Source organism: Ictalurus furcatus, chromosome 12, assembly GCF_023375685.1.
Source record: "Ictalurus furcatus strain D&B chromosome 12, Billie_1.0, whole genome shotgun sequence".
NCBI lineage: Eukaryota > Metazoa > Chordata > Actinopteri > Siluriformes > Ictaluridae > Ictalurus > Ictalurus furcatus.
The window spans coordinates 14983830-14999888 of record NC_071266.1 but is presented as its reverse complement, the minus strand read 5'-3'; the positions used below and the strand labels follow the sequence as shown (position 1 = coordinate 14999888).

General features: G+C 39.5%; 1 protein-coding gene and 1 non-coding gene across 2 annotated transcripts; both read right to left on the bottom strand.

Annotated features, from left to right (window-relative positions):
- Positions 1–3837: 3837 nt before the first annotated feature.
- On the bottom strand, positions 3838–3910 carry trnak-cuu (transfer RNA lysine (anticodon CUU)). Its single transcript has one exon. It is a non-coding gene; the product is annotated as a tRNA-Lys (tRNA).
- A 386-nt stretch (positions 3911–4296) lies between these two features.
- trim46b (tripartite motif containing 46b) lies at positions 4297–15980 on the bottom strand. The gene is made up of 11 exons (XM_053638401.1): positions 15682–15980; positions 14947–15097; positions 14327–14525; positions 13569–13715; positions 12647–12742; positions 12076–12329; positions 11112–11233; positions 10448–10786; positions 8962–9191; positions 6677–6744; positions 4297–5800 (listed from the first exon to the last, which is right to left on the bottom strand). The coding sequence occupies exons 1-11, from the start codon at positions 15911–15913 to the stop codon at positions 5368–5370; spliced, it is 2271 nt and encodes a 756-aa protein (XP_053494376.1). The 5' UTR covers positions 15914–15980; the 3' UTR covers positions 4297–5367.
- Positions 15981–16059: the final 79 nt, after the last annotated feature.

Genomic DNA, 16059 nt, shown 5'->3' with positions numbered 1-16059 from the left:
CAAACATCACCCTACTGTTTTTAAATGGCCACTCAGTACAATTAATTTACAAATAATATTTACATATTTCATAGTTGTTCATCTGTTGAACACCTTTGTGTGAATTTCTATTAAATTAATTTTCCTAACATTACCTTTCATAATTGTTACTGGTCATACATCACAATGGAATTAATGTACTGTACATTAACCCTTCATTACTGAATGGCCATTTGATTAAAAAACAAAAGGGTGGTCTCTGACTTTTTACACAGTACTCTACCTGACTAATATTTCACTGTTATCACAATACATTATCATGGTGCTTTTGCTCAACACTCATACCGTGCTTCAGAAAGGGTCATAAATCAGGTGGTTAACTCGGTGGTCAAACCAGGTTATATTTGGTGAAAGGAAATATGCTTAGAAGAAATCAATATTTACACTGGTTTTTAAAGGCATTTTAGGAGAAAGAATGAAAATATGCGATTTGGTGAAGCATGTGAAGTTGGAACATAGTGTTGTTTTTTTCTCAGAGGATGATTCAGAACGATTGTTTATATAACAGATTGCTGAACTGCTTCACTGCTCATTCCTAGGAACAGGGAGTATGGGATGTTACACTGCCTAACCATTATCATATTTGGAAACGTTGTGCATACTGTCCATATCTGGAAACCTGACTGAATAGTATTCACTATATGACCATCACATCCATATGTGGTTCTTCCCCAAACTGTTACAACAAAGTTGGAAGCACACAATTGTATAGAATGTCTTTGTATGCTGTGGCTTTACAATTTCCCTTCACTGTAACTTAGAGGCCCCAAACCTGTTCCAGCATGACACAAAGTGCACAAAGCTCCGTGAAGACATGCTGTGTTAACTGAACACTGAACACCTTTGGGATGAACTGGAACTGGAGCCTCCTCGACATCCCAACATCAGCGCCTGACCTCAACCTCACTAATGCTCTTGTAGCTGAATGAACTCAAATCCCCACAGCCACGCCCCAAAATTTATTGGAAAGCCTTCCCAGAAGAGTGGAGCTTATTATAACAGCAAAGTGGAGATAAATCTATAATGGGATTTTCATAAGTACATATGGGTCTGATGGTCTGGTGTCCACATACTTTTGACCATATTGTGTACTTTCCTTAATGCCTGTTACTATTTTATTTAACAATACATTTTTAAACATGTGAGTTTCATGCATGTACATTGACAAATCTTTGTAAATATGAAAAAAAAGGATATTTTAATCTGTCACATGACCTTTCCATACATGCAAATAGTGTTTCCATAAGTCTCTTGAGGTCTATCGCTAAGTACTGAACAGAACAGGAGGGATATTGAGGAGAGAGCTGTAGGTCTAACATGATGTAGTACTAAACAGGTGTTTTAGCAAAACAGACCCTTAGTGTGTTATACTTAGCCATCATCTTTATAAAATCAGACTAAACAGAAACTGTTGTGCACGGCACAGTCTAAGCTGAGCAGAATATATTATTTGGAAAATAAAGTCTTAAATAAAGATTTTATAGCTGCAACAGTCAGACACATTCTTTCATTAGAATGGACTGAATAGATGTGTATGCAGCTGCAATCCTCGCGCTACCAATACAAAAAAATTACTTATAATCACTAATTAAAACTATATTCAAGGGTCAGAGGAGAAAAATCATTACCCTACAGTGTAATAAGGTATAACGCCACCCTTCCTGTACAGTGCAGCATAAAAAACTTAACATATACGGTGATGGACAACAAAATGTACAAATATCTGGCCTTAATCCTGTAACAGAGTAGATCACATCACATGCCAAGCAAAAATATTCACCAAAAACGTACCGAGTGGAGTTTCAGGAAAAGGGCTGGACTTATCTAATAATCATTGTAGAAGGTTAAGCAGAGGCAAATCTGCTGTATTTAGACATTTTCTCTCCCCCCTAGATGTGGGGAAGGCTTCCTGCTGAGATTAGAGGCTAACAGTACATGTGGTGTTGTGGCTACATACCTTCAGTCTGCCTAAATGCAATCTGTTGCAGATTTTTGTGAGGGAACTGGGAATAGAGAGAGCCAAAGGTTATGGAATGAGAGAAGGAGAGCCAGAAAAGGGAGATGGAATCAATGTGAGCATGAGATGGAATGATGTGAGCCAGGTGAAGGAGGAGTCTTCAAAAAAAAACCCCAAAAAAACAGATGGATGTGGAGTGAAGGACATGACTGCAGCAATCTCAAATGTAGGAGAAAAAATGCAGGGTGGTAGCTGGAAATTTAAGAATGAAAGATAGAAAGAGAGAGAACATCTGCAAAAACATTTTTTTGAGGAGGGGAATTTATCCACCACAGTCCCAGTTCACCAGATTCCAATGTGATTTCAGTAAGAGTCATGCTACATGCTGTCTTGTTTTGACTTCACTCATGATTTCAAATACTTTGCATTTATAAAATTCAGTAATTATTCACAGGGGGAAAATGCCCTGGCTTGCACGCTCATTCGTATTTTCTCTTAAGGTCTGCTTAAACTGAAACATACCACTCAAGATGGCCGCGATTAAAGACACATGCTGGTGTTTACATATGCATTTTTTAAAGCAGACTTGTTGCTCTCAAAACCCAGGACAAAACTGGAATGGAACTGATTAAACTGATCCCATGGATATCTAAATGTAAAACAAAATTTTTAATTGTGCTTGGGATCATTGTCCTGTTGCGTGACCCACTTTTGACCCTGCTTAATCTGCTGGACAGACAGCCTCACATTTGTCTGAAAAATATTCAGGTATAAAGTGAAGTTCATTGTTGTCTCAATGACGACAAGTTTCCCAGCTCCTCCCAGTGCAAAACAAACCCAAATCATCACACCTCCACCACCATGCTTGACAGTTTGTATGAGGTGTTTGAGATGATACACTATGTTTGTTTTTTTCCAAACATGGTGCATGATGACCAAACATCGCCACCTTATATAATAAACTGTACATAATAAACGGGCAGTTGGAATTTCAGCCCAACTTTGATTAGATGGATGAAACATTTATATGTGTATATAAAGATTTTGTTGAGTGCAACCTCAAGAGAACATTACAGTGTGCTTATCGGATCAACATCACTTAAGTATTTGGATAACATTTGATTTTACATTATCTTAAGATAACACCTTTTCTCTCTCTTTTAGGAGGTGATAGAGATGTCCCTATAGTCATTGATGCAGTAAATCTCAAGTTCCAGCTGTTGAACAGATGGGATATTCTTATTATTTCTTTTCTTTTCTTTTTTTTAAATTGAGCAGTTACTTGCGCTCATTGATATTCATTTGTTGTGCATGCTTATGTGAATGTCTTAACATAAGATAACATTAGGATGTGAGTAATTATGCAAGAGAAAAATGTTAATGCATACACACTGTAAATGTATTCTATGTTATTGGAGCAATCCAATTTTCCTCCTAAATTGAAAGCAGAAAAAACTGATTCATGCTGCCTCTCCATCTCTCCCCAGGAATAAAATACTACTGTAAATGAAGTCAACAAAGTAAATAAAGCACATTATATGTTAAAATTTACCGAATATTGCTGCAAATATTGTCGCTGCAGCTGTCTGCCCTGTTTAAACCCATTCAAACAGGTTCACAGCGCGGATTTATTTGGATATACTAGAGCCACATGAACCACGTGACTGTGTCACAGCGAGATCAAAGCGTGTGGCAACTCTCTTTCAACGGCGCTGGTGAGGATCGCACAATAGTTATTTAGGTGCTGATAAATAAAAACACAGAATTGAAGAAGGATAAGGTAAGATAAGATTTATCTTTATGAATCCCCTTTGGAGGAAATTCAAAAAAAAATCACATGTCGCCCAACGTGGGGCTCGAACCCACGACCCTGAGATTAAGAGTCTCATGCTCTACCGACTGAGCTAGCCGGGCACGATCGTATAAGTGAAACTTTACTTTTATAATTTAATTTATAATATAATATTATAATAATAATAATAATAATATATAACTTAATCTCTTGACTGTTGAAAGCAGTTGTTTTCATTTTTTTATATATTGTGTATTAAACCATGTAGATTAGTGAAACGTTCAATTCTAACTCTAGCACGTCTAACCAATACTCAAAATCAACACTAAAACAAGCTGGGCAGGATTAATTAGAGAATTAGGAACACAAATCTACACCAAGACAGTTATAATATTTTGTACATTACACTATTGCTTGGTATATTTCTGCCCCCTACTGTTCAGAGCACTGTAGTGCACACTTCACCTTCGTATGGTGTGCACCAGACTGCTGCCATAAACACAAGGACTCCAGTGTTATAGTCTTTATTTCATATTTTCAACATTTCATTGTTGAAATCAGATTAATATTCCGCCAGCAGGTGATGTCTACATTTTATTCTTAAAAGTATATGCCATTTGAAAGAAGCAGTTTTAACACCTACGCTAAAATCAAGCCCACTGTCCATCTGTTAAAAATATGTTCTACAAGCTAGAAACTGCATAAAAGAGCAAGGATATGAACGAAAACACACACACACACACACACACACCCCTTTCCTCATCTACATATTGAGGACGAGGTAGCATACTCACATTATACTCTCATGCATCCATTGCCTATTTTTTTAGTAAAACAATATAAGGTTCAGCATTAACTCTGTAACCAGAATGTTACTACTGCATTCTTATCACTGAAAAGAAATCTTTCTACACAGCAAATTAATGTAAGATAGCGCATCTCAGTGAACTGCGACAGTAACAGTTTTATGTAGCCAGTTAATATTTACAGCCCATATTATTCTTCTCTGTACCTAAATGTCTCAGTGTATTAGCAGGATGTAATCTCTACATTCTGACATTAGATATATATGAACTAGTAACTCTGATAACTCTCCAGCCAGTACCATACATCAACTTGGACTTGAATTAAAAACAAAGAGAACAGAACTGACTTTGGTTCTTAAGAGTCACTGGAATGATGGATGTACTTCTAACACTCAGGTCACTTATGTGAGTTGTGTAACGAGATTAAAGGTAAAAACCATTTTGAATTACACCAGTGAGACGTTATTATCAAAAACCTTGAGGTGTACAACTAGAGAGTAAAGGCAAGAAATTCTATTTACAGCTATAGTTACATATAGATATATAGGGTATAGGCCACAAGATTCATTTCATGATTTTTTTTTTTTAGATTAATTCACAAGCAGTGTAAATCAATAAAACCCTATCCCAAATAGTGTAAAACAAGCAAATAATAATAATAATAAAGTTGATCTGAAGTGCATATTCAGTGCAATTAAAAATGATTTCTTCTTAGGTATTAAATATAAAAACAACATTTACTAAGATAGCCTGGTGTTAGTTAGATAACTGCCTCAGCTCAGTTTAGTGACACGGGATTGGATGGTGACTCTTCTGACAGGCGTTTGATCTGCGTTGCGGTTGGACACCAGCTCCTGTAGCTGCAGAGCCCCTCCTCCAATGAAGCAGAATGCTGGACAGACGGGAGCAGAGCAGTCGACTGGACCTTCCCAGAGTGGGCGGAGAGAATGAGCATCATAAAAGGTGACACGGCTCTTCTCAAAGTCCAGACACACACCCAGCCTAGGAGGAAGAGGATAGGTGATGCCAGCCGGCGAGGAGGGGCTGTTGCCGTTAGAGATGTCCCTGTGGTTAACCGTTCCATGGTGGGCATTGGCAGAAGCAGGCAGGTAGATCTTGCCCATGCCCATTGTGAGGAAGGTGAAAGGGGGCAGAGAGTCTGAAGAATCTTCTGCCCCACTGTCATGGCCACTGTCAGGGTCATATCTGCACAGATAAAGAAACAGATAAATGTTCAAAGCATCTGAAATGAGGTGGTAAAATGTGGGTGGGACTTATTGAGGAAAGTTGGGACCATTTGTAAAACATGGTGTCTTCATTAATTCATTCATTCATTTGTTTATTTTTCTGATTTTGTTCAGTCTTTCTACCAGCATTGGATACCAGCATGTCTTTTTCTTCTACAGGTTTCCAATGTTTCAACATATTATAAGTGTAAATTTTTACAAAAAAGTCAGCAAAAAATATTATTATCATGCAAATATTTTGAAGGTGGAGAAACCACAGCCAAGGTGATAGGCAAAGATATATAAACTTCATGCTTACATAGTGTGAATGTGTCCACTAGGGGGCAGAATCTGATCAACTAAAGGAAAGTCTGGGTTTCATTAAAGAATGAATGGAGAAGAAGCAAAGTAGTGGATGAGATAATACTAATAATTGTTACTGTGCTTCCAGGTTCTAATTTACTGATACAGCATTAATATGTCAAATAGACAGGGACAGACCCTTCTCTCACTTTCACTGCACGTCAACAATATTTGGATACTTTTGTGTTCATTATAGCCTTGAATCAGAGCGATGCCCAGTTTGCAGTCAGATGCAACCCAAGGAAGAGGGGTCACGGTGTGTCCTCCCAACATTTCCCAGTACAGAAGTGAACAAACCTCCCTACCTCTAAAAAGCTTTTGCCATAAGACTGGATGACACACAACGCCCCAGACACAGACTAAGGGTTTTGGCGGTCCATCAGTGTGCCTGTGTGTGCTACACTAATCCATAATATACAAAAATGTGCTTCAGTGTAGAAGTATAAATCAGCCTTTATGCAGAAATTAAATATCTTAATCTTTGATTTCTCACCGTGGGCTGGCCATGTCTTGTGGCAGATGGAACCATTCCTGAAGCTTTGATTCCAGACCAACACCGACCTTTATCATACAAATGGCAAGAGAGCAACAGAGAATGAGTGGGGCATAAGAAAAGTAGAAAAAACCCCAAAACAAACATATATAGTCCCCTCCAAAAGTTTTGGAACGACAAGGCCAATTCTGTTTTTGCTACACACTGAAGACTTTTGGGATTGAGATCAAAAGATGAAGATGAGATGATAGATCAGAATTTCAGCTTTTCAACTTAGAACATGGCACCCTTTGTTTGAACCTAGCCATTTTAAATATTGAAACAATTAATAGCTCTGAATGTCTGATTTTGGTTTGAGTCCTGGTTTCACCTGTGAAGACTTCATTTGCAGTTACAAAGAATAGACCAGAGAGCTGTCTATGGGTGAAAAGCAAGCGGGAAAATCGATCAGAGGCATTGCACAAGCATTAAGCATAGCCAATACAAAAATTTGTAATTTCCTAAAAAAAGGCAGAAACCACTGGTGTACTGAGCAACAGACAACGAATGGGTCGGCCAAGGAAAACAACAACAGCTGATGACAGAAACATTGTGAGAGCTGTGAAGAAAAACCCCAAAACAACAGTCAGTGGTATCACCAACAACCTTCACAAGGCTGAGGTGAAGGTATCCCAATTCACCGTTCAAAGAAGACTACAAGAGCAGAAATATAGAGGCCATACCACAAGATGCAAACCACTCATCAGCAGTAAGAATCAGAAAGCCAATTGGAATTCGTAAAGAAATACAGAAATGACCCACAAAATTTCTGGAAGATTAACCTCTACCAGAGTGATGGAAAAGCCAACGTGTGGAAAAAGAAAGGATCTTCGTATGATCCAAAACATACAAGCTTACTGGTCAAGCATGGTGGAGGTAGTGTCATGGCTTAGGCTTGCATGGCTGCTTCTGGAACAGACTCACTAATCTTTACTGATGATGTAACTCATGATGGCAGCAGCAGAATGAACTCAGAAGTCTACAGAAACATTTTGTCTTCCAATTTACAGAGAAACGCATCCAAATTAATCAAGAGGAACTTCATCATGCAGCAAGACAATGATCCAAAACACACTTCCAAGTAAACAAAGGACTTCATCAGGGGAAAAGTCTAAATCCACAATCAACAAATTGCAATATGTACAAAACTCTGCCGCTAGGATTCTGACTGGGACCAGGAAATGTGAACATATTACTCCTGTTTTGGAGTCCCTGCACTGGCTCCCGGTCAGGTTCCGTGTCGAATTTAAGATCATGATGTTGACATACAAGGCATTACATGGCTTGGCTCCTCAGTACTTAACTAGTTTAATAATCCCTTACACCCCAAATCACAGACTGCACTCCTCACAGTGTAATCTGTTAACTATTCCACAAACACACTTAAAATCTATGGGTGACGGGGCTTTTTCTGTCTATGCTCCTTCCCTTTGGAACTCTCTTCCTCCTGAACTTAGGGAAGCTCAGACCTTTGGCATTTTTAAAGCTCAACTTAAGACACACTTTTTTAAACTTGCATTTGACTGCTGATGTCTTCTTTTATTATTATTATTATTATTATTATTATTATTATTAACGTTGTTGTTCTTATTAACTTTTATATGATTTATTTTTCTGTGTACTGCTTATTTTGTGTACAGCGATTTGAGAAGCTGCTTTTAAAGGTGCTTTATAAAATAAAGTTTATTATTATTAAAAGTGGATCACCAGACCTTAACCCAACTAAGCAGCATTTCACCTCCTGAAGAGGAAACTGAAGGAAGAAACCCCTTGAAACAAACAACAATTGAAAGAAGGTGCAGTAAAAGCCTGGAAAAGCATCCCAAAAGAAGAAACCAACAGTTTGGTGATGTCAGTGAGTCACAGCCTTGATGCAGTTATTGCAAGCAAGGGATACGCAAGCAAATATGAAGTATTATTTACTTTAATTTACTTAAAGACTCTCTGTTCCAATACTTTTGCTCACCTAAAAATCGGATGGTCTGCCACCAAAGGTGCCATGTTTTAAGTAGTTTAACACATCTAGATGTAAATATCATTAAATAAAAGCTGAAATTCTGATCTACCGTCTCATTCATCTTTTATTCTCAAACCTAAATGTCTTCAACATGTAGCAAAAACATAAGAATTGGCCTTGCTGGGCCAATATTTCAGAGGGGACTGTAATATCAACATGTTTAGAGATCTACTTTTCTGCAGTCTCTCATGTAGTTAGTCACTACATTAACTTTTGAAGCTGTACTTACCTTAACTAAGTAAGAACCAGGCTCCACTGAGCATGCCCAATAGTGGCGGCCCTGTGTGACAGCCACGTCACCCACCAGCAGGTCAGCGGTCAGGTGACAGGAAGTTAGGGCTCGGTCAGCCGCCTGCAGAAGAGAGAGGCCTGGCACGCTGCGGGCACAGCGCTGCTCTTTACTCACCACTAGTCTATCAGCGTGTAGACCCCAACGTGAATCCAAATAGAAATTTAGTACTGATGGGGGAGTAAAGGAGGAGAGCAGAAGAGAGGAGAGCAGAAGGGATGCAAGTGGGAATAAATTGCAGGAGAAAAGGAGGTCAACAAAGAGGTGAAAAGGAGGAGAAAGTAGTAGAATTGAGGAAGGTACTGGAGTTAAGAAAGGAAAGACAGGATTGATTTATTTATTGATAGAAGAGCCAAAAGGACAAGGCAGAAGAACCGCCATCAGGAAAACAGCCAGACAAAATTAGGGTTGAACAAATGGGATATACACAAACAGACTGCAAATATTCAGTAAAGATTAACAGGGAAGGGTTTTTTGTGTTATTTTAGCAGATTATTAAGAAGTAATTTAGCTCTTGGGAAATTTCATTTCAGGGGCAAAGGAAATGTACTATATACATAAGCTTGCATCCATTAAATTGTGCTCATTTTAGCAGTTTAATATGAATATTTGTTCAGATAGCAGATTTCAACTTTACTTTTGTTATCTGTTGACTTCCACCAGTGACCAAATTTGGTGGTACTTCAGTGGCACTCAGTGTACCAGTTTATTGTATGGGACAAATATTATATCATAGCAAAATACATCACAATGACAAGGTTCCAAGGAAGAAAGACAACTTGGTGGATATGGCTCAGACACAAAATAGAACAAAAAAGCAAGCATAAATGGCTGACAGAAAAAGAAGAAGAAGAAAAAAACAACAATCTGAAAGCTGGATGAGGACAAGGAAAAATGAAGGATGAAGGTGTTATAAAGGGGTTTGGTGGATAGCATAAAACAAAAGTGGACAGAGGAATGGGTATGAGTAAAAATAAGAGAGAAAAGATGAGTTAGTGAGAATCACTTCATGGGTGAACAGTGGTAAAACAGAGCACTAGCCATATATGTGTGCTCTTTATTATGTTGGTGTGTGGCTCTCCGACCTGAAATCATGTTTAAAAAAAATAATGATAATAAAAAATAAATTAGAACAACAATAATAATAAAAATGGTACTTCAAACATGCAGAAGGGCTCAATAATGATTAAAAGGTCAGTGCACAAATAATTATGCATGAAATGAGACAATTCAGAAATGTTGAATGATGTCAGATTTAATTTGAAAGCATGGATTTGTCAATGTATGGTCATTTGTCAAATTACTAGGTATTGGATATATTTATATCTATACTGGCTGAGCCATATGGGTTGAAAGACTCCAGCTGTATATCCATCATATGATAAGAGGTGTGTTTTATCCAGTTGAAAACATGCTGTGCGTTTACCTGGAGCTGGTGGAGTGTGTAAGTACACTTCTTCGCTGTACTCTCCAAAGCCGGCTTTATTGCATCCCCTCACTCTGAGAACGTACACGCTGTCCATCTCCAGCCTGTTGATCACAGCACTGGTCCCGCTGACCTCATCTAATCGCTGCCAGCCCCAGCGGGCTTCGGCCAACCCCCCGCGGAGACCAGCTCTTGTCCCGCCCCCTGGCACCACACCCCGGCGACGGTACTCCACAGAGAAGTGCCAGGCAGGGGAGGACTCCGATGGCAGTCGCCAGCACAGGTAGAGCTGATCGTAGGCCAGAGTGCGCTGGGTGTCAATCACAGGGGCTAATGGGGCTGATGAATTGGGAAAGTTGTGGTTTGGATTAGCTCTCACTGACATAACCAAAATAAAAAAAAGGGCAAACATTTAACATAGGTCAAACATGGAAATATGCGTCAAAGTCTTCTCTGTGAAATGAGACATTTTGGCCTGTGCTTGAAACACCATATTTCTCAGAGAGCGTACAACAAGCATTAGGGACAGTGTCTTTTACCCAGGAATTAGGGCATGAAGTCTGGTGGTGTGAATTTTTTTGGTCTTGTTTTTGCTGATTTGAATCTTGGGTCAAGTCACAACGGAAAGTATTTTAAGTTTGTGTGCATCTGGTTTGATTCTCACCTTGAATGAAATTTAGATCAGTGATTAGTTTAAGCTCTCTGGAGACGTCCAGTTGAAAGTGTCGGAACGAGGGATCTGCAGAGAGAGAGAAACTCTGCAGGGACCCAATTGACTGGGCCAGCCTGAGAGGGTGGCGGGGAGAGAATAAATATAAATTTACCACCAATTCGACTACCCTTAAAAATAGATGCCCTCCAGAACTATTGGCACACCATGAAAATAAGAGAAAAAAAATGAATATATATAAAAGGAATAACATACAATAAGTGATTTTTTTAGCTCAAACATACAGGCATAGATTATGTAATTAATTAATGAAGTAATGTATTATTTTCAACAAAACGCTGGTTTCAAAATCCTTGCAATTAATACAGTTCATATTGTAATATTATTGCCTGAAAAATATTCACTGAAAGGCAAAAATATTGACAGAGTGTACGGAATACAGTGCTACCTTCAACCATGGCTTCAGTAAACTTTGAGGTATTTCATGCTGTTCAATTAGCCTACTAAAGTAGATAACTATACAGATAATGATAACCTCTCTGATCAACCAAGTGTGGTGTATAACACCTAAATACCACCTTGTGCATGCTCAGATTTTCCAACAATGTCAAGTAGTGACATATGACTGAATATTAATCATTAATACCACCCTCATACCACAATCATTGCCTTTTTCCTTATAGCCAGTGTTACAGGAACAAGGTATGGAGATATCTGGTAAGCAGTGGGTGATACTGGTGTCCACCAAAGCTGGGGATAGCCTCCTCCTTTTCATTTCTGACTTCAGTGAGTGCACTTTTCTTCTTACGTTAGGAGCATTATTCTTAAAACTCTTTCATTATACTACTGAAAGAAGCCCTAGATAGGATGGTGCAGCTTTTAGTGTCACAAAACCAACATGGCCAAAAGTACCATTCCTTCTTCAAACTATTTGTGAGTGTGTGTGTGTGCATTCTACCTGTTATATGTTTGCCTGGCTGCATGTACAAAGCAGGCTGGATCTGTCTCTTTCAACAGCTCCTGGGTAAATGCCATCAGGCCAGCGTGATCCAACAAGCTGCGCCTCTCTGCTACCTGACTGGCTAAAGCCTCGCTCCGCCTCTGGCGTGAGTTTTCCAGGGCCTGAGCCAGGATGACCTGCCGCTCCGAGAGCAGAGCAGTCAACTCCCTCACACACTGAGAGAGCTGTTCACGGGCCGCTACACTGTTCACCTATACACACACAGGCACACAGGCAGGCACACACACAAACACACACATACATATACACAGGCACATATTTGGCGTACATGTTTTAAATGCTTCCGCTTTACCAGGAGACTTTGAAACTCATCAGCACATACTATTTTCCTATTTCCTGGAAAGTAACAAACAGTATTTTTTTTTTTTTTTATAAAAAGGTAGGATTGGGATTTTGTAAATAGTTGGAAGATGTGTCTTAATGGAGAAGAAGAAATCTCTAAACATTTGTAGAGCTGTAGACAGCAGTGTGTGACACCGGGGTGTGGTAATACTACAGGGAGTAGTACCTCAGTCTGGGTGATGGCATTCTCCAGCTGTGTGATTTGAGTCAGTACTGTAGCCTGATTGGACATAATGTAGTTTAGCTCCTTGCTGATTTTTTCCTACAGAAAAAAAAGCGCAGTCTGTAACAAATTAAACAAATCAATGATGAAAAACTCATGAGCCCACTGAAAATACTATTTATGATGCAGGCAAAGACTACCACTAAGAAAAGAACTATACCAGTTATTTGTCCAGTTACTTATGGTTCCCTGACATGAGGGTGCCGGTGTATTAAAAAAAAGTGCTATGACATCCTACATTGTTTCCCCAAATAAAGATCATGGATTAAAACCCATAGCTACACTTTAAACTCATTATTTCCCCTCAAGACGGAGTACCGTTCAACTCTTCACACACTATACTGTACAAAAACCCTGGAGTTACACAACAGAATTCATAGTAAGAGTTGGTAGCTTGTTGTTTAGAGCACAAGAGCCTTTTACATGGTCACTGATAACAAAATGATTTGCTGCTTTGCTGTAAAACCTTGCACTAATATATGGCCAAAAGTATGTGAACACCTAACCACCACGCCTATATGTTCTTGCTGAAAATCCTATTCCAAAGCCATGGGCATTAATATGTACAGCTGTGGTTGCTCAGTTGATCACAGCTACTTTGCTGCATATCTGTGGTTCTGTAGCACCATACATTACACTAATCATTCATCTTCCCTGGGATTAATACTCCAGTACTGCACTGACACTTTCATATCACTCAGAGGAGTTGTGTATATTAGGCTATACACACATTATTTCCTATAGCATAGTTTATAACTGCTATATAAATTAATAAGTAACTATCTATGTATCTCTCTCAAAATCAAGATTTCAGAATCAGCAAGTCAAGTCTACTATGCAACACCATTTGTGCAAAAGACAATACCTTGAGTGCCTGGTATGCCTGGCTGACAGGCACAATTTTGTGACCTGTATGAGCCCGACGCAGCTTACAGAGGGAGCAGAGGAGCCTTTGGCATGTTCTACAGTAGAACTGTAACTTTTCCTGATCATGCTCTGTACAAGTCAAAACCTAGAGAGTGTGAGAGCGAGAGAGAGAGATTACAGAAAGGATAATAATGATTATGAATAAAGATGATTTGAGGAATGATGGCGACAGGGTCACTGATTTGACCCTGATATCAGGTTACTGTCTCTGTGAAGTCTCTGTTCATGTTGTCCCTGTGGGTTTCCTCTGAGTTCTCTGGTTTCCTCCCACCTTTCAGAAACATGCTGGTAGGTGGATTGGTTACACCAAGTTGCCCCTAGATGTGAATGTTTGTGTGATTGCATGTGGGCATGTTGCCTTGCATCCTATCCAAGGTCCGAATCCACCATGACCCTGATCATGATGAAGAGGTTACTCAAGTTGAATGAAAGAATAAAGTTGAATTTGGAGTAGCCTGATTAGAAGGGAGTACGTTTTTAGAGTTGGAGAGATGGAGAGGAACAGCACTTTGTGTTTCAAACTTCAGCCATTAGTCGACATGTTGCTGTGGTATGATTACCTCAGGAATAGAGTGGGGTACAGTTGCTATACAAAATCAACAATTTAACAAAGCCAAACAATAACACTACTACACCAACGGACAGGTAACATATTCTGACTTTTTTTAACCCTTCTGGAGTGTGATGAATGCTCACCTTGGGTCTGAAGTTTAGTGTGGGCTGTACATGCTCGTGCTGGGCGCGCGGAGTCCCCCACGGGTGGTATAGCTTAAAGCACTCATTACAAAAACTTGCCCTGCAGTCAGCACAGCCTTTAGTGGCCTCCATAGTCTGAGGGGACTTACAGAACTGACACATCACTGCCACGCTGCCCAGACTTACTGTGTGCCTGTACCTGAGAGACAATGAACCAATCAGTCAGTCACTGTCTGACCTAATGAGTCACCACACAAGCTGTGCCATTTCTCTAACAAACAAAGGAAGAATAAAATAAAAAGTGCCCAGTACAGAACATCAACAGTATCTAACAACAACTGTCTGAGATTTCCTAATCAAATTGTTATAACACAATGGTATAATGGTGTATTTTCACACCTGGATTTATGAACAAAGACATTTTACAGTGTTATTTAACAAAAATTCTGTTACTAAAACAAAAATTGTAATCAATCTTTCATTATGCCATGCCCCATTGTTTTTCTTAGCCTATGTGTTATTACAAAACCTGGAAGGAAATCCCAGACTGGGATATTATCGGTGGAAATGGAAAAATAAAAAAATAAAAAACTCACAGCAAGCCAAGCCCAGTGTTTTACCTTTCCACTATGCGCTCCAGTGTGAGGTTCCTCATACAGTCCAACAGTCCTCTCTCACCCAGTTCCACGTCTCGACCACAGGGCACGCAAGGGAACAGCATGATTTGGGTCGAGCCCTCCTTGCGCCTGCGCCCCGGGTATGTTCCAAAACCTGTATGGGAACACAGGAGCAGCCGGTTATTAATTTGTTCAACTGTTATTTTTCTTCCTTTCTGCTTAGTTAATTTACTTCTTGTATAATTATTTTTAAATCTCGTTGTTATTCCCTAGGAGTGGAACAATTCTAAAAACATGAAATTTTATGTGTTAATTTCCCTAATTAAGACAAATCCTTCAAAATTGTATTTATAGTGCAGAGGTTATAAACATGCTAACAAGGAGATGGAAACATTTACCATTACATATAAAATATAAAACAAACAAACAAACAAACAACAACAACAACAACAGCAATATATATAAATAATAGTCTCTCCTCATTTCTTGTTTTTGCTCACACCTGGGAATGCACACATGTAATCCAGAGACTTCCCAAGAATTGAGACAGGAATACAACAGATCAGTTGAGGGTTAAGGATGTTGCTCAAAGGCCCAGCAGTGGCAGCTCGGTCATATTGGGATTTAAACTCCTGACCTTCCCGATTAGTAGCCCAAGGCCTTAACCACTGAGCCACCACTTGACCACACTTTCATAGTCTAATTTCAGCTCTTCAACATAAACACACGCACCCTTACCGGGACGCAATGGGCGATCGACAGACCGGTGAGCCTGGCGTGGCGAGCGTGTGTTTGGTGTTGAAGCGGGAGAGTGGGGCTCTGGGGGCAGCTCGGGCTGAGGATAGCCACTCTGCACCAGCACCTCAGATGCACACAGCAAACACACGCTGTGCTGGCAAGGAAGCACCACCGGCTGTTTCACGATGTCCTTACACACTGGGCACTGGAGTTCCCGCTCCATGCTCTTCATGTTAGACTGGAGACGAGAGAGAGAAAGAGAGAGAGAAAGAGAGAGGGGGGGGCGGTTTAGACAAAATGTTTCCAGCAAAGTAAAATTATTTTGGCAACAAAATTATTAATAAATAGATACTATAAATTCATAAAGAGTATAAGGAA